This window comes from Macaca mulatta, chromosome X (genome assembly GCF_049350105.2).
Source record: "Macaca mulatta isolate MMU2019108-1 chromosome X, T2T-MMU8v2.0, whole genome shotgun sequence".
Lineage (NCBI taxonomy): Eukaryota > Metazoa > Chordata > Mammalia > Primates > Cercopithecidae > Macaca > Macaca mulatta.
Genome location: NC_133426.1, coordinates 107,726,966 through 107,753,742, shown reverse-complemented (window position 1 = coordinate 107,753,742; position 26,777 = coordinate 107,726,966). Strand labels below are relative to the sequence as shown.

Below are 26,777 nucleotides of genomic sequence, written 5' to 3'. Positions count from 1 at the left end.
TGTATATTCATTCATGCAATGGCATATTAGATAGCAGTGTAAATGAACTGTAATTACATGTACATGTATGAATCTCAAAAACCCAATGTTGAAAGAAGCAAACCACAGAAGCATACATACACACTGCCAGGTTTCATTTACAAAAAGTTCAAAAACAGGAAAAACTAAACAATATATTGTTTAGGGATGCAACTATAGTTAGTAAAAATATAAAGAAAAATAACAGAATGATTACCCCAAATTTCAGGATAGTAATTACATCTGGTGGGGTAGAGGAGGGGAAGAAGATAGATGTGATCGGGGAGAGAAACACAAAGAGCTTTAAGATACCGGAGAAAAATAGTCTATTTTCTTTAATCTGAGTAGTGAACAGATAGATATTTGTTCCTTAAAATTATTCTTTAAGTTACATATATATGTTGTATACACTCTTCTGTATATATTTTACCATTTTAGAAAAGGAAAAAAATCAGTGCCCAGAGCTGAACATACAACTCTAGTTAATCTGCCCAGAGCTGAACATACAACTCTAGTTAATCTATCATACTCGAAGGCAATCATCTCCATTCTTTTGAGTGCTCTGCCCTTGTTTATTTTGAACCAAAGAGTACATTTATACTTGTTAAATTTTCTCTTATTCTATTTGGCCCTTCTTTTCACTTGTCCTTCCAGCCAGTCAAGCTCTCCCCAAAGCCATCATCATATATGTCAAGCATGGGTCATCCTCCAGGGCAACTGGTATACTAAAGTTTCTGAGCCAGCCAGGCTGAAATCCAAATGGCAGCCGGCAGACGTGGCAACACTTTGAAAAGTCCACCTTGAAACAGCTTCCTTACCACACACGCTTCCCTCCCTACTTCTCCTGAAGTAATCTGTTTATGGACCCAGACTAATTATCTTTTTTATGAGAAACTTTAGCAAATCTTTTATCTAGGAAGGCAATGCTTCACATTAGGTTATGTTGATAAGGTGATGAGAGAGAATATTTCATCCAAGAATACTGCTATTTCCTGAAGGGGTAAAAACCCCACAGGGAAAACCCCTGTGGTTCTCATAGGTAGGGCTGGTCTATCTAAGCTGATAGCACAGTTTCATCCAGAGAAGGGAGGCAGAATAAACTTATTCATTCCCGGGGACTCTTGGGGTAGGTGTGCGTTTTTCACATCTTGAAGACTCACAGACCCTGAGCTGGATAAATGTCCCATTCCTGAAGGACCTCTCCAGAATCCGGATTGCTGAATCTTCCCTGCTGCCTAGAGGGGCTCCAGTTTCTTGACAATGGGAAACTGGGTGGTTAACCACTGGTTTTCAGTTTTGTTTCTGGTAAGTGATGTTTGACTTCCTATTAATCAGGAAGAATTAAGGAGAAATCATGTTTGTTAATATTTGTAAAATAATTTGAAAGGGAAAGATTCCATGCCAATTATTGGGTTCCTCAGGACCAGTTAGTTAAAAAATACAACTCTGGGTCAGATGAGAGGACAGAGGCAAATAGCATGCAATTGTTCATGTTGTCAAATCACAAGTATTTGGAATTTCAATCTGTTTTCATTTTCTGTCATCTCCCTTTCTCTTCCATCTCACTTCTAACTACTACCATGAGTGCTGATTTCTCTCTATCTTTCCTATACTGGTCCCGTCAAGATTTCAAAAAGTCGCTGAATGTTTGAGATGAAAGTGATCTTAGAGATCATCTGGCCCAGCACTACCCACTAGAAATATAGCAAACCACATAATGTATTTCCTAAATTTTCTAATACCTGCACTGAAAATGTAAAAATAAACAGGTGAAGTTAATATTTAACAATATAACTCATTTAACCCAACATATCAACAGATCCTTTCAGTATGTATTCAATATTGAACATATTAATAAGATAATTTACATATTTTTATTTTTACTGAGTCTTTCAAATCTGATATGTATACCACAGCACATCTCAGCGAAGACTAGCCACATTTCAAGTGCTCAGCAGCCCCATGTGGGTAGTGGCTGTGGCATTGCATAGTGCAGATGTAAACCAACTTATTGATTGTACAAAGGAAAATAAGACCTAGATGTCACACAATGAATTGACTGAAGAGGCATCACTCGAACCCAGCTCCCCAGTGACGTTCAGGCCAGAACCCCTTTACCACCCTATGTATGCACAATCCCTTTCTCCTAACACTCAAACACCTCTCTCTACTCTCATTCTTCCATTTCTGAGCCACAAGTGAGCCTGGGGCTCCCTGTGTCCTTTCTCACTTTCCTAGATCTTCATTCATTACTCTTTCTCTTTTCTCCTATTTTGCTTTTGGGTCCCACAGGCGAAACAGGAGAAAAGAGAAGATGTGATGCTTCTTTTTTCTCCTGTCCACCCCCTCGCTCCCCCACCAGGTGCTCCAGGGAAAAATATGTGAGTTTTCCTGGAGGGTTGTTTGTTTTACATTTAACAAAAGTGCTTATTTTGTCAGGTTATCCCATGACATATTTTAAATGCTCAATGCCTTATATTGAGTTCTTTTGCACAATAATGGAAAAAACACTAGTTTAGGAGAAAGAGAACCTGACAAGTACTTTGAATTCTGCTACTAACTGGGTGACCTTGATCAAATTATTTATCCTCTCTAGACTTCAGGTCCTGTATGTGTATGTGGGGGGGACTGGGCAGGGGAGGGGAGCAGGGAATTAATAAAGTGACTAGATTAGATAGAAATATAAGGGTGTTTCTAGCTCTAAAATCCACATTTACCTGCATTTTTCCCCTCTTATTTTTTGCTAGGAGAGGTTACCAGCTATGATGGTGACTCACATTTAACTCTCTAGCTTTGAATTTCCATCCCCCACCAAACCAGCTGGCAAGCTTAGACTTCTCATTATCTCTGATATATACTCCTATGCACTGATTTTTAAATAAAAAATAAATTACTTAAAAATAGTTTTATTCCTCCTTCCTCCCAGGTCTTGTAGTTTACCTACTTTGTCATTCATAGTGGAGGAAATGACAGCTAAGATGGGGAATGGAATTCATTACTCCTAGCTATCACTGTATTTCATCATTTGCCTTGCCTACAATTGATGATGGGCTGACACAGAGTTATTTGCCCCTGTGTCTCTTTGTGATCCAGAAATATTTCTGCTCCCTCTAAATAAACTTCTCTCCTCTGTCTTCCAAATTCTGGAGGCATCTGTGACTGTTGACTTTCTCTTCTTTCAAAGACGTTTCTCTGGAAGACACTCAGCTCTGGAAAAGGGTATCTGAGCAAAGGAGGCAGGAAGAAATTGATTGGTAAAGGAGGTTCGGTGGTGACACAACTCTGTAGCTAGCACTTATTGATCTCTTACTAAGCCCCAAGCATTGCATTAATCACTTTACACGCATCATCTGACGTTAGCCTCATAGCACTACTATAAAGTAGGTCCTGTTATTATCCTCATTTTACAGGTGAAGAAATTGAGGTTTAGAAAAGTTAAATCACATGTCTGTCTGAGATTACAGAGCTATTAATTGGTGATGCTACAACTTGACTCCAATATCACACTTTAAATCACTATATTATAGTACTAAAGGTGTGTGAGTGGTCTAGATCTAGGGATTCTGAATAGGCCATGTCCTAGGCTAAAGGTCCTTTGCCTGTTGTGCTGAGATGGTTCTGACTCACACTGGGTCAAGGGATATATACTAGCGCCCTGGAGACCTGTCGAATTACAGACTGTCAAATCACCTTCACACTTGAGCTAGAGACCAGTTGGTTGGTCCTCAAGGCAATGGGCAGTGAGTTCCAAATTTCACGTTTAGCCAGTGCAGAGACAGAACTTGGGACAAGCAAAAGCAGTCTTAAGAGCTCAAATGAGTCCAAAGGAAAAATAGATTAATTTGAAAAAAGACTCACAATCTGAAAACAGGAAAATGTATGTCAGGGTGTAATTAAAAAGGCAGGCCCATCTGGAATGGTTTAGTTCTTTTCAGATAGGTATTGTTATAGATGCTAAATTTGTTCTTTGTTTCTTCAGATATCCATTTATTCACTTATTGCCATCTTTTAGGTGCAACAGTTTGAATGCTGTAGTCCAAGAATTGGCAAATGTTTCTGTAAAAAGCTAGATAGTACATATTTTAGGCTTTGCAAGCCATATGGTCTCTGTCCCAACTACTCTACTCCGTCATTGTATCACAAAAACAGCCATAAACAATACAGAAATGAGTAGCAGTGGCTAAGTTTCAATACCACTTTATTTATGGTCACTGAAATCTGAATTTTATATAACTTTCACATGCCACAAAATATTCTTCTTTTGATTTTCTCAACCATTAGCAAATTTGAAAATATAAAATATAAAAAACCATTCTGAGCTTGCAGGCTGTGGCAAAACAGGTCATGGGCCATGGACCTCAGTTTGCTGACCATGCTCTGGTCTAATGCATGTCTCAAAGTGCTGACTCACTGTGAAAGCCAGTTAGATACTGGCAGGATTGTACTCATTTAAGATGAAAACAGGTAAACACAAAATAGCCAAAATGGCGACACTCTTCCTATCCCTATCCTTTATTTACTCCTTCCCATACTCAAATTTCACTTTATCCCTTGCATGTTTTTTTTTTCTTCCTCTAGGCTGTTTGGTTGGGGCTGAATGTTTTCCTGTTTGTGGATGCCTTCCTGAAATATGAGACGGCCGACAGATACTACTACACAAGAAAAATCCTTGGGGTGAGTATCACGGTTGTGATGGAGGAATCCTATTTTTTTCCTTATCTCTGATTCTGGCTTCTTTGTGACCCAATGCCCTGATATCCTCTACGGCTAGGGTTGCCAGAAAAAGTACAGAATGCCCAACTGACTTTGAGTTTCAGATAAATGACAAATTATTTTTTGATATAAGTATGCTCCAAATATTGTATGGAACACAGGTATATGAAAATATTTATTTTTAAAAATCTGAAGTTAAAATTTAGCTTAGCATCCTGTATTTTTATTTAATAAATCTGATAACCCCATCTAGGGCACACTACCCAGACCCAATAAAGGAAACATGCCATAAAGAAAACTATTAGGCAGTGGTTTTCAAACTGGTTTCCAGAAACTCGGGTGTTCCTACAGGGTATGAGGGGAAGGCTAACTGGGCAGTGCTCCTGCTCCTGCCCCTGTTTCAACCAAAGCAGCCTATATCTATCTATGAACACCTGCTTACAATTTTAAGGAAGTGTTTGGTTTTTTTTTAAAAAAAAAGGAAAGTAAAAAAGAAAAAACAAACACAACTTGAAAACACTGCTGTCATGGAAACATACCTCTCTATCAAATAAGAGGGATACTTAGGGGAGTCTCATGGGTGCTACAGAATTCAAGGCCAGCAGAAAGGAGGGCTCAGGTCAAGGTTACACAACAGAGAAGCTTGAGGAAGCGGCAGATCAAAAACAGAAGAGGGAGGGAGTGGGTAGGGCACATGGGTGTGGAGGTGACCAGGAGGAAGCGTGGAGTTGAGGATGGTTCTCTCACAGGCTGATGAACCCGGACACTGCCTGGTTAGAAGATCATATTTGACTGCTACCTCTAGTCTATTATGCAATAACAGAGGATTTTAAAATCACTTTCATCTTGACAGTGTCTTTTTTTTTTCTTAGTAGCTTTCAGTATCCTCCCAATGTACATGTTTAAAGACAGCTTGTCCTTTTAAAAAATGCTTTTTTCTCTCTCCATAATCAAAGAATCCATGTTGAGATCACAACTAATTTGAATGTTCTGTTCATGGTTTATTTCACCCTGCTGTTTTCCATTTTAAATGTTCATCCTTGATCCTTCTTTAGAAAATAACTCCAAAGGAGGTATTAATTTGCTTTAAAAATAGCTTTTTACTAAGAGAATGATGCAATAAATGTGACTAGTTATTAACAGCTTGATCACTGCATGACCAAAATGTCAGCAGCAGAAAAATAAATTATGCTGATGTCCCATGGACATTTTGTTTTTTAAAAATTATTTAAAAATTGTTTATATATGTAGGGGGTATAACTGCAGGTCTCTTTCTTTCCTTCTTTCTTTTTTCTCTTCCTTCCTTTCTTTCTTCTTCCTTCCTTTTCTTTCTCTCTCTCTTTCTTTCTTTCTTTTCTTCCTTCCTTCTTTCCTTCCTTCTTTCTCTTTCTTTCCTTCTTTCTCTTTCTTTCTTTCTTTCTTTCTTTCTTTCTTTCTTTCTTTCTTTCTTTCTTTCTTTCTTTCTTTCTTTCTTTCTTTCCCTCCCTTCCTTCCTTCTTTCCTTCCTTCCTTCCATCCTTCCTTCTTTCCTTCTTTGTTTTCATTCTCTTTATTTTGAGACAGGGTCTTTCTCTGTTACCCAGGCTGGCATGCAGTGGCATGATCATGGCTTACTGCAGCCTCGACTCTCCCAGGCTTCAGCTATCTTCCCACCTCAGCCTCCTGGGACCACAGATGTGCACCACCAAGCCTGGCTAATTAAAAAAATTTTTTTTTGTAGACATGGGGTCTCCCTGTGTTGCTCAGGCTAGTCTCAAAACTCCTGGGCTCAAGTAAAATTCCCACCTTGGCATCCCAAAGGCCGGGTATTACAGGTGTGAGCCACCTTGCCCAGCCACAAGTGCAGGTTTCTTACATGCATATATTGCATAGTGATGAAGTCTGGATTTTTAGTTACCTATCACCTGAATAGTGAACATTGTACCCAGTGGGTCATTTTTCAACCCTCACTCCCCTCCCACCCTCCCACCTTTTGTAGTCTCCAATGTCCATTATTCTACTCCGTAGGACATTTCATTTTTAAGGCCCTATTTTAAAAAATTAATTATCAATAATGCTGCTTGCAATGAGATCAAACCATATATTAGGTTGGTGCAAAAGTTATTGTGATTTTTGCTATTAAAACTGTTTGCAAAAACAGCAATTACTTTTGCACCAACCTAATAGAAGGGTATAAGTAAAATGTGAAAATCTCCCTCCCACCCCACTCCCCGGAGATACACACACACAAACACACACACAAACAGACATGCACACACACTGACATAAGCTCACAAATGTATCAGACACATAGGATTTGTTTTTGAGGTGGGTACTATTGTTTATTCACGTTTTCATTTTCATATAGTCAAATTTGCTGTTTTTTGGTGTACGGTTCTATGAGTTTGGGTAAACACATACAATAGGACACACAGTTTTTTTGTTTTAACCGAAAAAGGGATCACTTTGTAGATATTGGCTGGAAATTGCTTATGTTAATATATCTCACATATATCTTTTTTTTTTTTTTTTTTTTTTTTTTTGAGACGGAGTCTCACTCTTTCGCCCAGCCTGGAGTGCAGTGACGCCACCTCCTGGGATCAAGCAATTTTCCTGCCTCAGCCTCCCGAGTAGCTGGGATTACATGTACGCGCCACCATGCCTGGCTAATTTTTTGTATTTTTAGTAGAGATGGGGTTTCACCATGTTGGCCAGGCTGGTCTCAAACTCCTGACCTCAAGTGATCCACCAGCCTTGGTCTCCCAAAGTGCTAGAATTACAGGCATAAGCCACTGCACCCAGCCTCAGATATCTTTCCATGTGAGTGCCTAACCAGTGGTGTGCTGAAACCAGCTCATATCAGGTTGCAATGCCAGTTGTGTGCATCTCTTCCCAACTCTACATTCAGTGGTGTTCAATGACATCAAGTTAGTGTCTTGAAATCCGCCATGGTAGGAGTATTTACATCATCAAAATTGGCAAATGCTAGAAATCAGGAATCCCCCTCTCCCCAAAAAGCTAGTCATTAAAATATTTACCATCACTGCATCACTGCATAGAGCTCTCAGCCTTTTAAGAGAATAACAATTAATTACATTGGTATACCATAATTTATTTAAACATTTCACAGGTTATTTTTTCAACTCATGCTCTCCTTGGGAAAATATAGAGAGCAGTTTGATTCACTATGAAGTAGAGCAGATAAGCAGCAGAGGAAGAAGTTTAAATCCATAGTCAATGATGCATTAATGGCAGCAGGAGTTCAATTATAACACCAGTGAGTGGGGATCTAGAGAAATGAACATACATTGGCATATTTAAATGTGCTGCAATGAGGAAAAAATGTTTTCTCTAAAAAGAATTCATCCTATACAGATAGCCACCACAGAATATGGAACTGTGAAATTATAGTCCTATATTTTCAATTCACTTGCCAATTTTAGCTTTAAGAAATCTCTGTGATTCAAATAAGCAAGTAGTGGGAACCAGTGTGGAAATGCAGGATCTCTGAGATGAGCAGAGGAAATTTACTCAGAAATGGAACAGGCTGTCTGTACCGAAAACAGTCGGAGCGTGACTCAGCAGAGGGAGAAAACACAGGTCATGTGGAAAAGCCAGAAATGGAAAACAGTAGGGCAGCTTTTGTTCACCACACTGCCTGACATTCTTAGCCATTATGGATACTAGACAGGTCTTGTCCTGGTGTATTAAACTGATATCACATGTTCCTGGGTTTACGATGTAAGGAAAAATCAATTTTGTGCTTCATAGATAATTAGAAAAAGGCCAAGAAATTGTTAACCTTAACCCATACCCTTCCTTTTAGAAAGTCTTTGACATGCACACAATATAAGGCTGGCCAGTCAGCTGAAATGCAAAAAAATTGCCTGGCTGCTGCTGTCAGCTCCTCTGCTATGACAACATTGTCACACTCTATAGCAGTCCCAAGTTCATGAAGTAGACTCAGAGACCAGTTGTACAGAGTTGAGGAGAGAAGTCAGCTTTAGCTGCCATGGAGTTAAGCATATTCTGTCCAGCTTATACCTAGTAAGGCCTGTTTTTCTGGGCTAAATACTTCTTTGAAGCATTGATTTCTTGTCTCCTTTGCTAGCAGCTTCTACTGCTGGATCAGGTTGTTCTTGATTTATGCTGCCTGGCCACCCAAGAAAATCAGCTTAAAATTTTGCTCCTCTGAAGTTCTCCCTTCTCAAATATCTACCTGTTTAAAAATTTTACTCTAAGAGGTTTGCTAGTCTTGACTAACTTTGTTCAATTTTAAAAGACATTTTAATAGAATTGCTTAAAATTTTAGGGGTTTTTATTATATAACTATTATGTGCTTATAACTGCAATATTAGAAAATACAGAAAAGAATAAAATACCATCTGTAATTATACCTCTAAGTATGAGCTTTATTTAAAATGCAAATAAAGGTATATATAATCCTTGGCCAGGCATGGTGGCTCACGTCTGTAATCCCAGCACTTTGGGAGGCCAAAGCAGGCAGATCTCTTGAGCTCAGGAGTTCCAGACCAGCCTGGGCAACATGGCGAAACCCCGTCTCTACCAAAAATACAAAAATTAGCTGGGTGCGGTGGTGCATACCTGTAGTCCCAGGTACTCGGGAGGCTGAGGTGGGAGGATGGCTTGATCCCAGGAGGCAGAGGATGCAGTGAGCTGAGATCTCACCACTGCACTCCAGCCTGGGCAATAGAGCCAGACCTTGTCACACATATATATATGTGTGTGTGTGTGTGTGTGTGTGTGTGTGTGTGTGTGTGTGTGTATGATCCTTAGGACGTTTTTACAAGTGGCAAATAACAAAATTATAATTAAGAGTATTAAGTAAAATGTTACATCCATAGAATGTTTTGCTAACATGTAATCATTAAATCCTATTTTCTTTCATGTTAGTAAATGTAGTCAAACATTTCCAAACTACTGTCATGAGAATATCTCAATTCAATATTAAATTCAGTATATTTTATGTATTCTGCAAACAGAGCCTGGCCTGATGGTGTTAGCTACTGAGAGAGAGGGGAGGCAGCTGTAGCCCCGTTCATTTGCAGGCCTCAGACGAGTGGGCTGGGTCAGTGGCTCACATGCTAGATGGTGAAATGAAGCAGCTAATGGTCTCTTTTTCTCCTCTGCTCTAGTCAACATTGGCCTGTGCCCGAGCGTCTGCTCTCTGCTTGAATTTTAACAGCATGCTGATCCTGCTTCCTGTGTGCCGCAGTCTGCTGTCCTTCCTGAGGGGCACCTGCTCAGTGAGTCCCAGCCACTCCTAAGTCAACTTTCACATTAAAGAAGGAGACCCCAGACTCCTCAGTAGGACAGCCCAACACCATGCTCCTAGGAATGGAAGGCAGAAGTCTCCTTTGGTAGCTAAGGGGGTGGGTAAGGGTGGGTGAGTATTGGCATGCTATGTGCAAGAAGACATATTGGTTATGGGTTAGTGAATTTAATAAAGCTGGCTGGATACATCTGACCATGATCACTTTACATTTGTAGTTTTGCAGTCGCACACTGAGAAAGCAATTGGATCACAACCTTACCTTCCACAAGCTGGTGGCCTATATGATCTGCCTACATACAGGTAATGCAGGCAATCCATGAATCTGCAGACTCCAGGGCATTCAGAATCTTGCTTCATTCATCCATCCATATGCATATTCAAAAAATATTTATCGAGCACTGGGCACTATTTGTCAGGCACTGTTCTTGGCCTATTTCCATGAGCTTAAGTTCTATTCCTTTGGGAACAGAGTAAGTATAAAAAAGATCTCTGCAATCAAGGGTTTACTGGGCACCTTCTATGCACTCAGCATTCTGCTAAGCACTATAATGTAGGATTCTTCTAGTCTCATGGAGCACACCCACCGTGATGTTGCTGAGATGCCTCTTAACATTTCTTTTCATCTTTCCATTTAGCTATTCACATCATTGCACACCTGTTTAACTTTGACCGCTATAGCAGAAGCCGACAGGCCACAGATGGCTCACTTGTCTCCATTCTCTCCAGCCTATCTCATGATGAGACAAAGGGGGGTTCTTGGCTAAATCCCATCCAGTTCCGAAACATGGTGAGCTGACTTTCTAGCAAAGCATCTGAGATCAGGTCATGAGCAGGAAGTGCACAGGTGGACATTGTGTCAGGCTGATATTTCTCCTTTCACAGACAGTGGAGTATGTGACATTCACCAGCATTGCTGGTCTCACTGGAGTGATCATGACAATAGCCTTGATTCTCATGGTAACTTCAGCTACTGAGTTCATCCGGAGGAGTTATTTTGAGGTCTTCTGGTATACTCACCACCTTTTTATCTTCTATATCCTTGGCTTAGGGATTCACGGCATTGGGTAAGATCCTCAAACCCTCATTCTCAGCCCCTGACCTTGCATAATTCTTTGTCCCAAACCATCCTTCTTTGTCTATTTCAGTGGAATTGTCCGGGGTCAAACAGAGGAGAGCATAAATGAGGGTCATCCTCACAAGTGTGCAGAGTATTTTGAGATGTGGAATAATCATGACTGCCGCTGTAGGCGCCCTGAGTTTGAAGGGCAGCCCCCTGAGGTAAGAGCCCTATGGGCAAGGACAGACTCTTGTTTGGAGCTGTTACTGTTATTATTCTTATTATTACTCTTATTGTTATTATCATCATTATTATTAGCTCAGTCCTGTGCTGGGTCTTATGAAGGATATCCATGGGGTTCCTACCTTTAAGAAACTTCCAATATCACTGGCAACAGGCAATTACAAGGGGATCTTGAAGAGAAAAAACTAATAGTTCTTGCATGTTGTGAGACCCTCTGCAAAGGTAATAATGATAGCCCACATTATTAATTGTGTTTATCATCTGCCAGCCTTGCTGCATAATATGGATTATTTCATTTATATATAGCGATAACCTATGAGATATGTACTTCTTTTTTGTCTAAATTTTGAAACAAAAGGACAGGAATCCAAGAGATTAAGTAAACTGACAAGCTCTTACAGTAAGTAAGTAGTGGAGCTTGAATACAAGCCCAGGCCTTTTGGATTCCAAAGGTTTGAACTCTTGACCACTATACTGCCCCAAAGCTCAGCTGTGATATTCCAGTCAAATTCTGGAGGGAAATAAAGCATTCTTGAAGTGGGCTTTCTTTGGTGTTCTAAGACTATGCTTGGAAATTTTTGTTAGATACTGGGCGATCATGAAACTGTGTTCTAGGGAACTCAAGGTGTGCCCCAGGGTAATTCTTGCAGATATTATGATTTACCTTTGCTTTCTCAAAAAATAGGTTATATTGAGGAGTAAATGGAAGGGGAAGGTTGATTTGTGGTGCCTCAAAGTACTCTGAGAATGATTAAGGTCTTTAAATCAGATTCAGGATTAAGAGCAATAGCTTAGTTCTCATCTAGAACACGAAAAATATATAAAACAAAAAGCCTTATAAAGTTGGCATTTTAATTCAGCAGGAAAAGGATAAATTAACAATTTTTAGTACAAGAAGATCATCATCTGGGAAAAAAGGTATATTTTCATTTCACACCTTGCACTAAAATATGAATCGAGGATACATGAAGCAAAAATTTACATGTAAAAAAACCCATAAAAGTACTTTAAGACCACATGGGAAGTTTTTTCTAATATTGAAATGGGGGAACATGTTTCTAAATAAAATAAACCATCCTGAAGCCATAAAAGAAGAAATATTTTTGCATGGCAAAAGAAATCCCCATCGGGCCAGGCACAGTGGCTCACACCTGTAATCCCAGCAATTTGGGAGGCTGAGGTGGGTGGATTGCTTGAGCCCAGGAGTTTGAGACCAGCTGGGCAACATGGCTAAACCCCATCTCTACAAAAAAATGCAAAAATTAATTGGGCATGGTGGCGTGGAGGGTGAGGTGAAAGGATTACTTGAGCCTGGGAGGTTGAGGCTGCAGTGAGCTGTAATCATGCCACTGCACTCCAGCCTGGGTGACAGTGAGATCCTGTGTCAAAACAAACAAACAAACAAACAAACAAAAATTCCCATTGTAAATAAAGATAGACAAAAAATTACCAAGTAGGAAAAGTATTTACAACTCACAGGCCATGGACTAATTTTCTAATATATCAGTAACTCCTAGAAATCAATAAGAAAAAGCCTAATAACATGATAAAAAGAGATAAAGAAGATATGAACAGAATGATCTCAGAAATGGAGATATATTTTTATCTTAAATATATGAAATGATGCTTAATGTTATTCATAATTGAAAAAATGCCAAATAAAACCACAAGAATCTGTTAACCTGATAGATTAGCAAAGATAAAAAACCTGCTAATGTATGGTGTTGGCAAGAATATGGAGAAATGCTCTTATGCATTGCTGGTGAGAGTGTAAACCTATACAACTGCTTGTAGAGAGTGATTTGGCAGTAGCAATTAAGCTTTAAAACTCGACTTCCAATTTATTCCACCAATATACTTAAATATGTGTTAAATTACATGCATTAAGTTATTCATTACAGCATTGTTAAATAGAAAAGAAGATTGGAAACAAGTGTGCCTCGATGGGGAACTAGTTACATTTTGGAACTTTCATGCAGTGGAATAGTCTGCAACCAGTAAAACGAAAGAGAGAGCACCATAGACACTAATAGGGACCAGTCTCTAAGATGTTAAATGTAAAAGGCATGGCAGTGTATATAGTCTCCTATCATTTGCATTGAAAAGATCATTTAAATGCCTGTTCTCCAGAAGAATTCACAAAATAATAACATTACCTCTGGGGATCTGGAGGGGAAGGAGGATTTGCTTTTTATTGTATATCCTGTTGTACTTTCAGATTTTGTACCATATACATGTATTACCTATTTAGAAACTAATTTTGTAATAAGACAGATGGAGTGCTAGCTACACAAATAAAGAATGGACCACTAGCTACACTAATAAAGAAAAAAGAGAGAAGATCCAAAAACCACAATCAGAAATGACAAAGAGGACATTACGACTGACCCCACAGAAATTAAAAAAAAAAAAACCCTCAGAGACTACTATGAACATCTCTATGCATATAAACTAAAAAAAAAAAAAAAACAAAAAAAAAAACCTAGAAGAAATGGTTTAAAAACCTAGAAGAAATGGATAAATTCCTGGACACATAATACAACCTCCCAAGACCAGACCATGAAGAAATTTAATCCCTGAGCAGACCAATATTGAGTTCCAAAACTGAATCAGTAATAAAAAACCTACAACCAAAAAAAGCCCAGGACCAGACAGATTCACAGCCAAATTCTTCCAGATGTATAAATAAGATCTGGTACCATTCCTACTGAAACTATTGCAAAAAAATTGAAGAGGGTCTCCTTCCTAACTCACTCTGTGAGGCCAGCATCATCCCGATACCAAAATGTGGCAGAGATACAATGAAAAAAGAAAACTTCAGGTCAATATCCTTGATGATCATCGATGAAAAAATCCTCAACAAAATACTGGCAAACTGAATCCAGCAGCACATCAAAAAGCTAATCCACCACGATCAAGTAGGCTTTATCCCTGGGATGCAAGATTGGTTCAACATATGCAAACCAATAAATGTGATTCATCACATAAAGAGAACTAAAGACAAAAACCATATGATCATCTCAGTAGATACACAAAAGGCTTTCAACAAAATTCAACATTCCTTCATATGAAAAACTCTCAGCAAACTAGGCATTGCAGGAACATATTTCAAAATAATAAGAGCCGTTTATGACAAACCCACAGCCAATATCATACTGAATGGGCAAAAGCTGGAGGCATTCCCATTGAAAGCTGGAACAAGACAAGGATGCACTCTCTTACCACTCCTATTTAACATAGTGCTGGAAGTCCTGGCCAGAGCAATCAGGCAGGAGAAAGAAATAAAAGGCATTCAAATAGGAAGACAAAAAGTCAAACTATCCCTGTTTCCAGACAATATGATTCTATACCTAGAAAACCCCATAGTCTATGTCCAAAAGCTCCTAGATCTGATAAACATCTTCAGCAAAGTTTCAGGATACAAAAGCAATATACAAAAATGAATGGCATTGCTATACCCTGACACCCAAGCTGAGAGTCAAATCAAGAATGCAATCCCATCCACAATAGCCACAAAAAGAATAAAATACCTAGGGATACAGCCAACCAGGGAGGTGAAAGATCTCTCCAATGAGAGTTACAAAACACTGCTCAAAGAAATTAGAGATGACACAAACAAATGGAAAAACATTCCATACTAATGGATAGGAAAAATCAATATCATTAAAATGGCCCTACTGCCCACATCAATTTACAGATTCAACACTATTCCTACCAAACTACCAATGACATTCTTCACAGAATTAGAAAAAAACTATTTCAAAATTCATATGGAACCAAAAAAGAGCCCAAATAGCCAAGGCAATCCTAAGCAAAAAGAACAAAGCTGGAGGCATCATGTTACCCAACTTCAAACTATACTACAAGGCTACAGTAACCGAAACAGCATGGTACTGGTATAAAAATAGACAAACAGACCAATGGAACAGAAATAATGTTGCATACCCATGACCATCTGATCTTTAACAAACTCAACAAAAATAAGCAACGGGGAAAGGACTCCCTGTTCAATAGGTAGTGCTGGGATAACTGGTTAGCCATATGAAGAAGATTGAAACTGGACTCCTTCTTTACACCGTATACAAAAACCAACTCAAAATGGATTAAAGACTTAAATGTAAAACCCCCAACTATAAAAACCCTGGAAGACAACCACCCTGGAAGACAACCTAATACCATTCAGGACATAGGCCCCGGCAAAGATTTCATGATGAAGATACCAAAAGCAAATGCAACAAAAATGAAAATTGACAAATGGGATCTAATTAAACTAAAGAGCTTCTGCACAGCAAAAGCAACTATCAAGAGAGTAAACAAACAACCTAGAGAATGTGAGAAAATATTTGCGAACTACACATCTGACAAAGGTCTAATATCTAGCATCTATAAGGAACCTAAACAAATTAACAACAACAACAACAAAGAATAAATTATCCCATAACAAAGTGGACAAAGTCTCAAAAAAAAAAAAAAAAAGTGGGCAAAGGACATAAAGAAACACTTTTCAAAGAAGACACACATGCAGCCAACAAGCATATGAAAAAATGCTCCACGTCACCAATCATTAGAGAAATGCAGATCCAAACCACAACGACACACCATTTCACGCTCTTCTTTTATGGCTTCGGGATGGTTTATTTTATTTAGAAACATGTTCCCCCATTTCAGTATTAGAAAAAAACTTCCCATGTGGTCTTAAAGTACTTTTTTGAAGAAATATGTGTATGGTATATATACCATTTTAATCATTTTTAAAGTAAACATTGTGGCCATTACTTTACTCATGTATAATACTTTTTCACACCTTAATTATTTATCTCCATTTCCTGGAAGTGAAGTTCCAGGGTAAAAGAGAAAGAACACTTTTGAGGCTATTGAGATGTGCTGCTCAAATGCTCTCTGGGAAGATGTTGCCAATTTGCATTTTCAGCCATGTGAAATGCATGTTCAATTTGCATGCCCACATGAACACTCCCATTTCCCTGAATCCCAGTTAATGCTGGGCATTATTACTTAAAGTTGTTTTTCAATTTGAGAGACTAAAACGGTATCTTGTTTTAATATTTATTACTCTGACTATTTCTGAGGCCAATATTTTTTTCACATTGTTATTACCCATTTCTTAAATATATTTTTCCTCAAATTCAGCTAGGGAATTTTTTCAAATAAGAAATGGCACTGAATTGCATAATGTTCACTCTGTTTGACTTATCCCATCTCTGCCTCTTCCTTCCCTAGAGATACTCAAGGAAGTTATTTACTTGCACCAGCTTAAGAAACCTCACTTCACACAGTCCCAATGTATAACACTTGAGCAACTGTGCAAGAAAGGACATAATTTAGTATTGCTAGGAAGTACATTTTTAGTAGTTCCTGTACAGGTAGAAACAAACTGCTGCTTTGCAAAGATCTCAGGGATAGAAAGGCTGCTTTATTTATTTATTTGTTTGTTTATTTATTTATTTATTTATTTTATTTTGAGATGGAGTCTCGCTCTCTCGCCCAGGCTGGAATGCAGTGGCGCGACCTGGGCTCACTGCAACCTCCTGGATTCAAGTGATTCTCCTTCCTCAGTCTCCCAAATGGCTGGGACTACAGGTGCCCACCACCACACTCAGCTAATTTTTGTATTTTTAGTAGAGATGGGATTTCACCGTGTTGGCCAGGCTTGTCTTGAACTCCTGACCTCAAGTGATCCACTCGCCTCAGCTTCCCAAAGTACTGGGATTACAGGTGTGAACCACCACGCCTGGCCGAAAAGCTGACTTTAAAAAAAATGTAGACAAGGTAAAAAATAAAAATAAAAAAAAAAAGTGACTACGTTAAATGTTTAAGCACTTGAGAAAGGAGGTGATGGATAAGTACTGAGTTTTATGAGCCAATAGCATCAGCCACATACTTTCCCTTTCTTGTGTTTATTTTGTTTTTAATCATCTGCTTCTATTTCACATCTACTTTCTCTGTTGGTTTTTTAGATTGTACAAGCTGTCCTCGAAGATAATCTTAGATTCTTAAAATTAAATCTTATTTTATTTTATTTTTTTATTTTTGGAGACAGTGTCTTGCTCTGTTGCCCAGGCTGGAGTGCAGTGGCGTGATCTCAGCTCACTGCAACCTCTGCTGCCTCCCGGGTTCAAGAGATTCTTATGCCTCAGCATCCCATGTAGCTGGAATTACAAGCATGCATCACCACGCCCAGCTAATTTTTTGTATTTTTAGTAGAGACAGGGTTTCGCTATGTTGCTCAGGCTGGGTCTCCAACTCCTGAGATCAGGCAGTCTGCCCGCCTCAGCCTCCTAAAGTACCAGGATGAGCCACTGTGCCAGGCCTTAAAATTAAATTTTACATATAATCTAAGAATAAGGATGTTTACCATGTGTCCCATTTCTGTGCTTTTCTCTTGCTTCTTGGTCAGACTTGTAAATTTCCAGGAATTGGTCTGTTTTATGAATAACAGATTAGCAAACGACACCGTTGTCTTTTATTTTTTCTATTTCCGTCTTCCAGATTTGGTGAAATTAGTACCTTAAAAATGATACACATTGGAGAACTCAGTAAAGAATGAAGGATGAACTGCTACACAAATAAGTCCTAAACAAGAAATTAATGTGTAATCTCATTCTTAACCCTGTCTCTGTGCAGTCTTGGAAGTGGATCCTTGCACCGGTCATTCTTTATATCTGTGAAAGGATCCTCCGGTTTTATCGCTCCCAGCAGAAAGTTGTGATTACCAAGGTAAAGAATATGCACTTTCCTCTTGCTGTGATGAGTTCTCTTCTATCAGACTATAGAACTAAATTTTTATGTTGTCACCCTGAAAGGAATAAAGAGGAACTTGGAGGCCGGGCACCGTGGGTGGTAATCCCAGCACTTTGGGAGGCCGAGGAGGGCAGATCTGTTGAGGTCAGGAGTTCGAAACCAACCTGGCCAACATGGCGAAACCCCGTCTCTACTAAAAATTAAAAAAAAAAAAAAAAAAAAATTAGCTGGGCGTGGTGGTGCCCACTTGTAATTCTGGCTACTTGGGAGGCTGAGGTGGGAGAATCGCTTGAACCTGGGAGGCGGCAGTTGCAGTGAGTCGAGTCGAAGTCACGCCATTGCACTCCAGCCTGGGTGACAGAGAAAGGCTCTGTCTCAAAAAACAAAAACAAAACAAAATTGGGTTTGGCATACAGTACTGGACAGAACTGGGAAAGAGGGGCTTCGCCGAAATCATCAGGATGATTGTTTGGTGCACACAATGTTTGTTTATAAAGTTGAATTGGTTGCTAGCATTTAAAAATCTGGATGGAAGCTTTTGTTTGATTTTTTTTCAAAGCTATTTCTTGCTTCTCTTGAAGAATCAGAAAACCTGATAACATTGTCATGGTTCCATATTGCAACCACTGTCTGGAGCTAAGTAGCTGCTGCCCTCTTTAGAGAGGATCTGTGTTTGTAGTTCACCACTGTCACCAGCCCTCTAGCTTCACTCATTCGCTTTATCTGCCTGTCCTTGTTGCCATTAGAGTTTGCCTTCTTTGGTCTATGTGCTTCATTCACTAGGTCGTTATGCACCCATCCAAAGTTTTGGAATTGCAGATGAACAAGCGTGGCTTCAGCATGGAAGTGGGGCAGTATATCTTTGTTAATTGCCCCTCAATCTCTCCCCTGGAATGGCATCCTTTTACTTTGACCTCTGCTCCAGAGGAAGATTTCTTCTCCATTCATATCCGAGCAGCAGGGGACTGGACAGAAAATCTCATAAGGGCTTTTGAACAACAGTATTCACCAATTCCCAGGTAGGTCCTTGAGACCAGAAGAGTCCCAGACCAGAATGCAGACTGGCAGAAAAGAGAAAGCAATTCTTCCTTGAACCTTAAGTTTGGTACAATAGAATAGGATTAAAATAAATACACAGAAGTCAACCATGGGAACAACTATATTTCTGGGAGGATGTTTGAGGTTAGAGGTGGAGGGGAGTCTTCAGTTGCCCGTTATCTTCTGTCTTCTGCCAGGATTGAAGTGGATGGTCCCTTTGGCACAGCCAGTGAGGATGTTTTCCAGTATGAAGTGGCTGTGCTGGTTGGAGCAGGAATTGGGGTCACCCCCTTTGCTTCTATCTTGAAATCCATCTGGTACAAATTCCAGGGTGCAGACCACAACCTCAAAACAAAAAAGGTATAATCCCGTATATCACTTTTTATCTGACCTGGGTCTGACAAGTCTATTGCATTCTTGGGTTAAGTTCTTTACAATTGATAAGAGCAAGCTATCCCTGGGGTTATGAGAATAAGTGACCACTTCTCTTGGCCAGGACATCCACTTCAACAGATTTATCATAAGAACAGCGTCTTCTTTTCTATTTGGAGTTTAAGATAACCCTGACCAAAGATGTTGGAAGGCTCTTTCCTAAGGAAAATTGTCAGAACTCTGAACATTCCTGCTGCCTAAAGTTTGCGGCTCTGTAAATGTGACTTTTAAGGTCACCTAATAAGGCTATGATCTCTTTTGCTGATTTCAGATCTATTTCTACTGGATCTGCAGGGAGACAGGTGCCTTTTCCTGGTTCAACGACCTGTTGACTTCCCTGGAAAAGGAAATGGAGGAATTAGGCAAAGTGGGTTTTCTAAACTACCGTCTCTTTCTCACTGGATGGGACAGCAACATTGTGAGTCCAAATAACACACTAATTCACCTAGTAAACATAAGACGAATGTCAGACAAAGGATAGTGCATATGGATTAGAAGTTATTTCTTATGATTTCCTACCTGCCCTCACACTCACACACAAGTTTAAAAGTGGTGGAAAGAAGGAAGAGGCAGCTATCAGGACTTGGTTTTTCTTTTCTTTCTTTTCTTTTCTTTTCTTTCTTTCTTTTTTTTTTTTTTTTTTTTTTTTGAGACGGAGTTTTGCTCTTGTCACCCAGGCTGGAGTGCAATGGCGCAATGTCAGCTCACCGCAATCTCTGCCTCCTGGGTTTAAGCAATTCTCCTGCCTTAGCTTCCCGAGTAACTGGGATTACAGGCATGCACCACCACGCCCAGCTAATTTTGTATTTTTAGTAGAGACGGGGTTTCACCACGTTGGTCAGGCTAGTCTTGAACTCCTGACCTCAGGTGATCCACCCACCTTGGCCTCCCAAAGTACTGGGATTACAGGTGTGAGCCACGACGCCCAGCCTAGGACTTGGTTTTTCTAACTTTTTATTCCTCTGAATCCAGGTTGGTCATGCAGCATTAAACTTTGACAAGGCCACTGACATCCTGACAGGTCTGAAACAGAAAACCTCCTTTGGGAGACCAATGTGGGACAATGAGTTTTCTACAATAGCTACCTCCCACCCCAAGTAAGTATATTTTCCTCCAGTAAGATGAGTTTGTGGGGGCCATGTGCGGTGACTTACTGCCTGGAATCTCAGCACATTGAGAAGCCGAGGCAGGTGGATCACCTGAGGTCAGGAGTTCGAGACCAATCTGGCCAACTTGGCAAAACCCCATCTCTACTAAAAATACAAAAATTAGCTGGGTGAGGTGGCGCATGCCTGTAACCCCAGCTACTTGGGAGACTGAGGCAAGGAGAATCACTTGAACCTGGGAGGCAGAGGTTGCAGTGAGCTGAGACTGCGCCATTGCACTTCAGCCTGGGCAACAAGAGAGAAACTCCGTCTCAAAAGAAAAAAAAAAAAAGATGAGTTTGCGGAGTTAGGATTTAGGAAAGGTATTACAGCATGTTGAACACTCTTAAGAAAAGATCTCTGGGGCAGAAACCTTTTGTGCCATTCTTAGATTCTTGGTGAAGATTGAGGAAATTTCATCTGGGGTTTTAGAAAAATAGGGTCATGATCTTGAAATTGATGAAAAGAGGTTTTTTTGCCCTAGCAAACTCCATTCAAACAGTGAGGCAACTGGAATCAGTTCTGATCTATCCTACCAAACAAACTAGAGAACTGGAGCAATTCAAATGCATTTTTTGGGGGAGGGGACTCAATAATCTCTACTTAAAGTAACAAAGGTATTATCTAGTTTACTGGCCACCTGAGCTCAATCTTTCTGGAGGGTTTTGAGACATGTTAGAGCACAAAAAACCCTGGTGCTATGAAATCAGCCATGCCAATGGGAAGGATATGAAGCTGAGATTCCCTGAACAAGTAGGCAGGTGATGATCAATTCAATGCTACAAATATTCTTGATTACCTTTTTTTTTTTTTTGAGATGGAGTTTCGCTTTTGTCGCCCAGACTGGAGTGCAGTGGCATGATCTCTGGTCACTGCAATCTCCGCCTCCCAGGTTCAAGCGATTCTCCTGCCTCAGCCTCCTGAGTAGCTGGGATTACAGGTGCCCACCACCATGCCCAGCTAATTTTTTTGTATTTTTAGCTGAGATGGGGTTTCACCATGTTGGTCAGGCTGGTATCGAACTCCTGACCTCAGGTGATCCACCTGCCTCAGCCTCCAAAAGTGCTGAGATTACAGGCATGTTCCACCGAGCCCAGCCTTGGTTACTTTTTATAAGCTCAGCTTTCACCATTCTAGAAGCTTTGGAGGTTGAAAGAGAAATAGGATATGGTTCTTGCCCTCAAGGAGAATACATTTGAATAAGAGATGCACACAATCACCTCAAAGCAGAATAATGCACTCCGTGAAACAGGTGCATGGACGCTAGAGGGAAGAAAAGTCTATGGCCACATGGCATGAGGTGATTAAGAAAGGCTTCAGGAAGGCAGTGGCTGGAGCACTTAGTGACTTGGATTCAGATGATCCTGGGTCCTCATGCTGGTTCTCTTTTTTTTTTTTTTTTTTTGAGACACAGTCTTGCTTTGTCACCCAGGCTGGAGTGCAATGGTGCGATCTCGGCTTACTGCAACCTCTGCCTCCTGGGTTCAAGCTGTTCTCCTGCCTTGGCCTCCCGAGTAGCTGGGATTACAGGCGGGCGCCTGCCACCACACCCAGTTAATTTTTTTGTATTTTTAGTAGAGACAGGGTTTCGCCATGTTGGCCAGGCTGGTCTCAAACTCCTGACCTCAGGTGATTCACCCACCTTGGCCTCCCAAAGTGCTGGGATTACAGGAGTGAGCCACCGTGCCCGGCCTTCATTCCGGTTCTGACACTGTCTAGTTATGACACCTTGAACTTCTGAACCCTCTGATCTTGATTCCTCATCTGTAAGACAAGGGTCATATTAGTGAATGCCTGCTCTACTCACTTGCAGGGTTGTTGTGACAATTAAGTGAGACAATATATGAAAAAAATGCTTTGTAAACTGTAAAGCAGCATATAAGCATAAGAGATGCTAATTATCCTGTTGAATGTAACTGAAGTTTTGAGAGAGTATGAGGTTGTCAGGAGAGAGAGAAAGAGAGAGAGGGAGAGAGAGAGACTAGCAAGGGACAGAGTACCAAGGAATGCTGCCTAGGTTATATGGGAAGGGAAAAAGACAAACCAAGGAAGAAATAGGAGTACACAGAGAAGCGGTGTCACAGAACCCAAGGGAGCAAATATTAGAGAAGCGTGGTCAATAGTGTTGGAAGAGTAGCAGGGTCAGGAAATGTTTATTTAGCTTAAGCATATTTATAGACAGAACAGGGACCATTACATAGAATAAAATAAATACATGAAAGAGGGGAGAGGACTAAGAGGGCCATAATAAAAGATGGACAATAGTGTTAGCAAGGAAGTGGAGAAGTTGCAATCCTACTACATTGCTTGTGGGAATGTGAAATGGTACCACACTTGGGGAAAACTCTTTGACTGTTCCTCAAAGTGTTAAACACAGTTTCCGGCCGGGCACGGTGGCTCACTCCTGTAATCCCAGCACTTTGGGAGGCCAAGGCGGGTGGATCATGAGGTCAGGAGTTCGAGACCAGCCTGGCCAACATAGTGAAACCCCATCTCTACTAAAAATACAAAAAATTAGGCCAGGCACGGTGGCTCATGCCTGTAATCCCAGCACTTTGGGAGGCCAAGGCGGGTGGATCACAAGGTCAGGAGTTCGAGACCAGCCTGGCCAACATAGTGAAACCCCGTCTCTACTAAAAATACAAAAAATTAGGCCGGGCACGGTGGCTCATGCCTGTAATCCCAGCACTTTGGGAGGCCAAGGCGGGTGGATCACGAGGTCAGGAGTTCGAGACCAGCCTGGCCAACATAGTGAAACCCCGTCTCTACTAAAAATACAAAAAATTAGGCCGGGCACGATGGCTCATGCCTGTAATCCCAGCACTTTGGGAGGCCAAGGCGGGTGGATCACGAGGTCAGGAGTTCGAGACCAGCCTGGCCAACATAGTGAAACCCCGTCTCTACTAAAAATACAAAAAATTAGGCCGGGCACGGTGGCTCATGCCTGTAATCCCAGCACTTTGGGAGGCCAAGGCGGGTGGATCACGAGGTCAGGAGTTTGAGACCAGCCTGGCCAACATAGTGAAACCCTGTCTCTACTAAAAATACAAAAAATTAGGCCGGGCGCAGTGGCTCATGCCTGTAATCCCAGCACTTTGGGAGGCCAAGGCGGGTGGATCACGAGGTCAGGAGATCAAGACCATCCTGGCTAACATGGTGACACTCCATCTCTACTAAACATACAAAAAAAAAAAAATTAGCCGGGTGCAGTGGCGGGCGCCTGTAGTCCCAGCTACTCAGGAGGCTGAGGCAGGAGAATGGCGTGAACTCAGGAGGTGGAGCTTGCAGTGAGCTGAGATTGTGCCACTGCACTCCAGCCTGGGTGACAGCGAGACTACGTCTCAAAAAAAAAAAAGGTGAAAAAAATTAGCCGGGCATGGTGGTGGGCACCTGTAATCCCAACTACTCGGGAGGCTGAGGCAGGAGAATTGCTTGAACCCGGGAGGCGGAGGTTGCAGTGACCCCAGATCACACCATTGTACTCCAGCCCAGGTGACAGTGCGACACTGTGTCTCAAAAAAAAAAAAAAAATCACATAGTTTCCATATGACCCAGCAATCCCACTCCTTGTTATACACCCAAGAGAAATGAAAATATATGTCTACACAAAAACGTGTACATGATGTACACAGCAGCATTACTCATAATAGCCCCAAAGTGAAAACAAGCCAAGTGTCCATCAATAGATGAATGGATGAAGCAGATGTGGTATATTCACATACTGGAATATTATTTAGCTATAAAAAAACAACAACAAGGTACTGATACATGCTACAACATGGACAAATCTTGAAAACATCATGCTGAAAAACACCAGACACCAAAGGCCATGTATTGTATGACTTCACTTATGTGAAACGTTCAGGATAGGCATACCCAACAGAGACAGAAAGTAGGTAAGTGATCGTCTTGAGTAGGACAGGGTAGTTGGGAGGAAATAAGGACTGCTAATGTGGATAGGGTTTCTTTTGGGGATGATGGAAATGTTCTGGAATTAGATAGCGGTGATGGTTGCATAACTTTGTGGCTATGCGAAAAAGCACAAATTGCACACTTCAAAGGGGCGAATATTGTGGTATAGAAACTATACCATGATTAGATTTTTAAAAAAGAGGGGGAGAGAAGGGTATGAAAGAAGGAAGAAGGTGAGACCCAGAGCACAGTTGGAAAGATTAGCCTTGGCAAGAAAGAACACCACCTCTCCAGTAGGAGAAATTTTGAGGTGGGGATAAGCTCACAGTGGATGGGTTTAATGGGAGCTAATACATATGTACTTGCTATGTGGCAGGCATTTTTCTAATTTCTTTACATGTTCTTATTTAATCCTTAAAACAACCCTATGTGGTGAGTACTATTTTTATCCCCATTTTACAGGTGGGAAAGCTGAAAGAGACAGGTTAAGAAATTTGCCCTTCTCGGGCATTGTGACTCACGCCTGTAATCCCAGCACTTAGGGAGGCTGAGGCAGGTGGATCACTCGAGGTCAGGAGTTTGAGACCAGTCTGGCCAACATGGTGAAACCCCATCTCTACTAAATATACAAAAATTAGTCCCAGCTACTCAGGAGGCTGAGGCAGAAAATTGCTTGAACCCGGGAGGCGGAGGTTGCAGTGAGCCGAGATCGTGCCACTGCACTCCAGCCTGGGCGACCGAGCAAGACTCCGTCTCAAAAAAAAAAAAAAAAAGAAAGAAAGAAAAAAGAAAAAAAGAAATGTGCCCAAAGTCCCACAGGTGGGATAAATGTCAGAGCTGAGATGTGAGCCCAGACAACGCAGACAGACTGGCTGCACAGTCTGGCACTTAGCCACTGCACTGTCCTATGTCTCTCATCTGTGTTCTCAAAACAGGGAAGGCTGAGTGCTGAAAGTGTTAAGGGCTGAGAGCATATTTGGGGTTTGTGCGCAGAAAAGGTTAAAAAACTACCATGAAGAACGTGGGAGTTAACAACCAAATTTTTATTCAAGGTTCTTGGAAGTAGTAGAGGCCTAACAGAGGCAGTTTCTCCATTCTATCATTGTTGCATTCTAGCCCGTACTATTGTTCTGTTCCTACAGGTCTGTAGTGGGAGTTTTCTTATGTGGCCCTCAGACTTTGGCAAAGAGCCTGCGCAAATGCTGTCACCGATATTCCAGTCTGGATCCTAGAAAAGTTCAATTCTACTTCAACAAAGAAAATTTTTGAGTTATAGAAATAAGGACGGCAATCTGCATTTTGTTTCTCCTTTGTATCTTCAGTAATTTACTTGGTCTGGTAGGTTTGAGCAGTTACTTTGGGGTAAGAATGTACCTCTCAAGCCTTGACTCCCTGGTATTCTTTTTTTGATTGCATTCAACTTCGTTACTTGAGCTTCAGCAACTAAAGAACTTCTGAAGTTCTTAAAGTTCTGAAGTTCTTAAACCCATGGATCCTTTCTTGGAAAAATAACTGTAAACCTTTCTGGACAGCCATGACTGTAGCAAGGCTTGATAGCAGAGGTTTGGTGGTTGAGTTATACAAATAACCCCAGGTGATTTTATCAATTCTGGTGTTACCATCTCCTGAATTTTGGTTTGTAATCTTTTGTCCCTCCCATCCCCACAGAAGATTTCTAAGTAGGTTGACTTTTTAAATAAAAATTTATTGAATAATTAATGACAAACATAACAATAAACATAAATAATAAACAAAATTACTGAGAACCCCATCCCCATATAACACCAACAGTGTACATTTTTACTGTTACTTTTGATATGGTCTTATCCAGTGTGAACAGCAATTTATTGTTATTTTTGCTTGTCAAAAAATAAAGGATTTTCTTCTTTGCTTGATGAATGAGTCTTTTGTTACTTCTTTTTGGGCTCTCCATTTGGGAAAGAAAATCTAGAAAGTATGCTAATTGTAATTGAAATTGTATTACAATTGCAAGTCAGCTATATTGTCGTCTTGTATTATTCTGTTAAAAGCGATTGTGAAAACCTGAACTCCATGTTAGGATGACTTATTTAGTCAAGAGGAGCTCTTTATCACTATTTTTATTAAAGGAGTTTATTAATGTCTAGTTTAAAAAATAACAATTTATAATTTTCATAGATTTTTGTGGACTCCTACCTATATCGCT

The 26,777-nt window shown here is 40.5% G+C and overlaps 1 protein-coding gene across 4 annotated transcripts; it reads left to right on the top strand.

Moving 5' to 3' along the window:
• Positions 1-1,062: 1,062 nt before the first annotated feature.
• Positions 1,063-26,487, top strand: NOX1 (NADPH oxidase 1). 4 transcript variants are annotated; one of them, XM_077989175.1, is made up of 13 exons: positions 1,063-1,323; positions 4,597-4,692; positions 9,867-9,977; positions 10,222-10,306; positions 10,642-10,793; positions 10,889-11,070; positions 11,152-11,284; positions 17,949-18,041; positions 18,849-19,084; positions 19,301-19,463; positions 19,807-19,953; positions 20,508-20,632; positions 25,735-26,487. In XM_077989175.1, the coding sequence occupies exons 1-13, from the start codon at positions 1,279-1,281 to the stop codon at positions 25,859-25,861; spliced, it is 1,695 nt and encodes a 564-aa protein (XP_077845301.1). In that variant the 5' UTR covers positions 1,063-1,278; the 3' UTR covers positions 25,862-26,487. The 4 variants fall into 4 exon arrangements, with proteins under 4 accessions (XP_077845301.1, XP_077845302.1, XP_077845303.1 ...); XM_077989176.1 differs by lacking the exon at positions 9,867-9,977; XM_077989177.1 differs by lacking the exon at positions 19,807-19,953.
• The last annotated feature ends 290 nt before the right edge of the window (positions 26,488-26,777 follow it).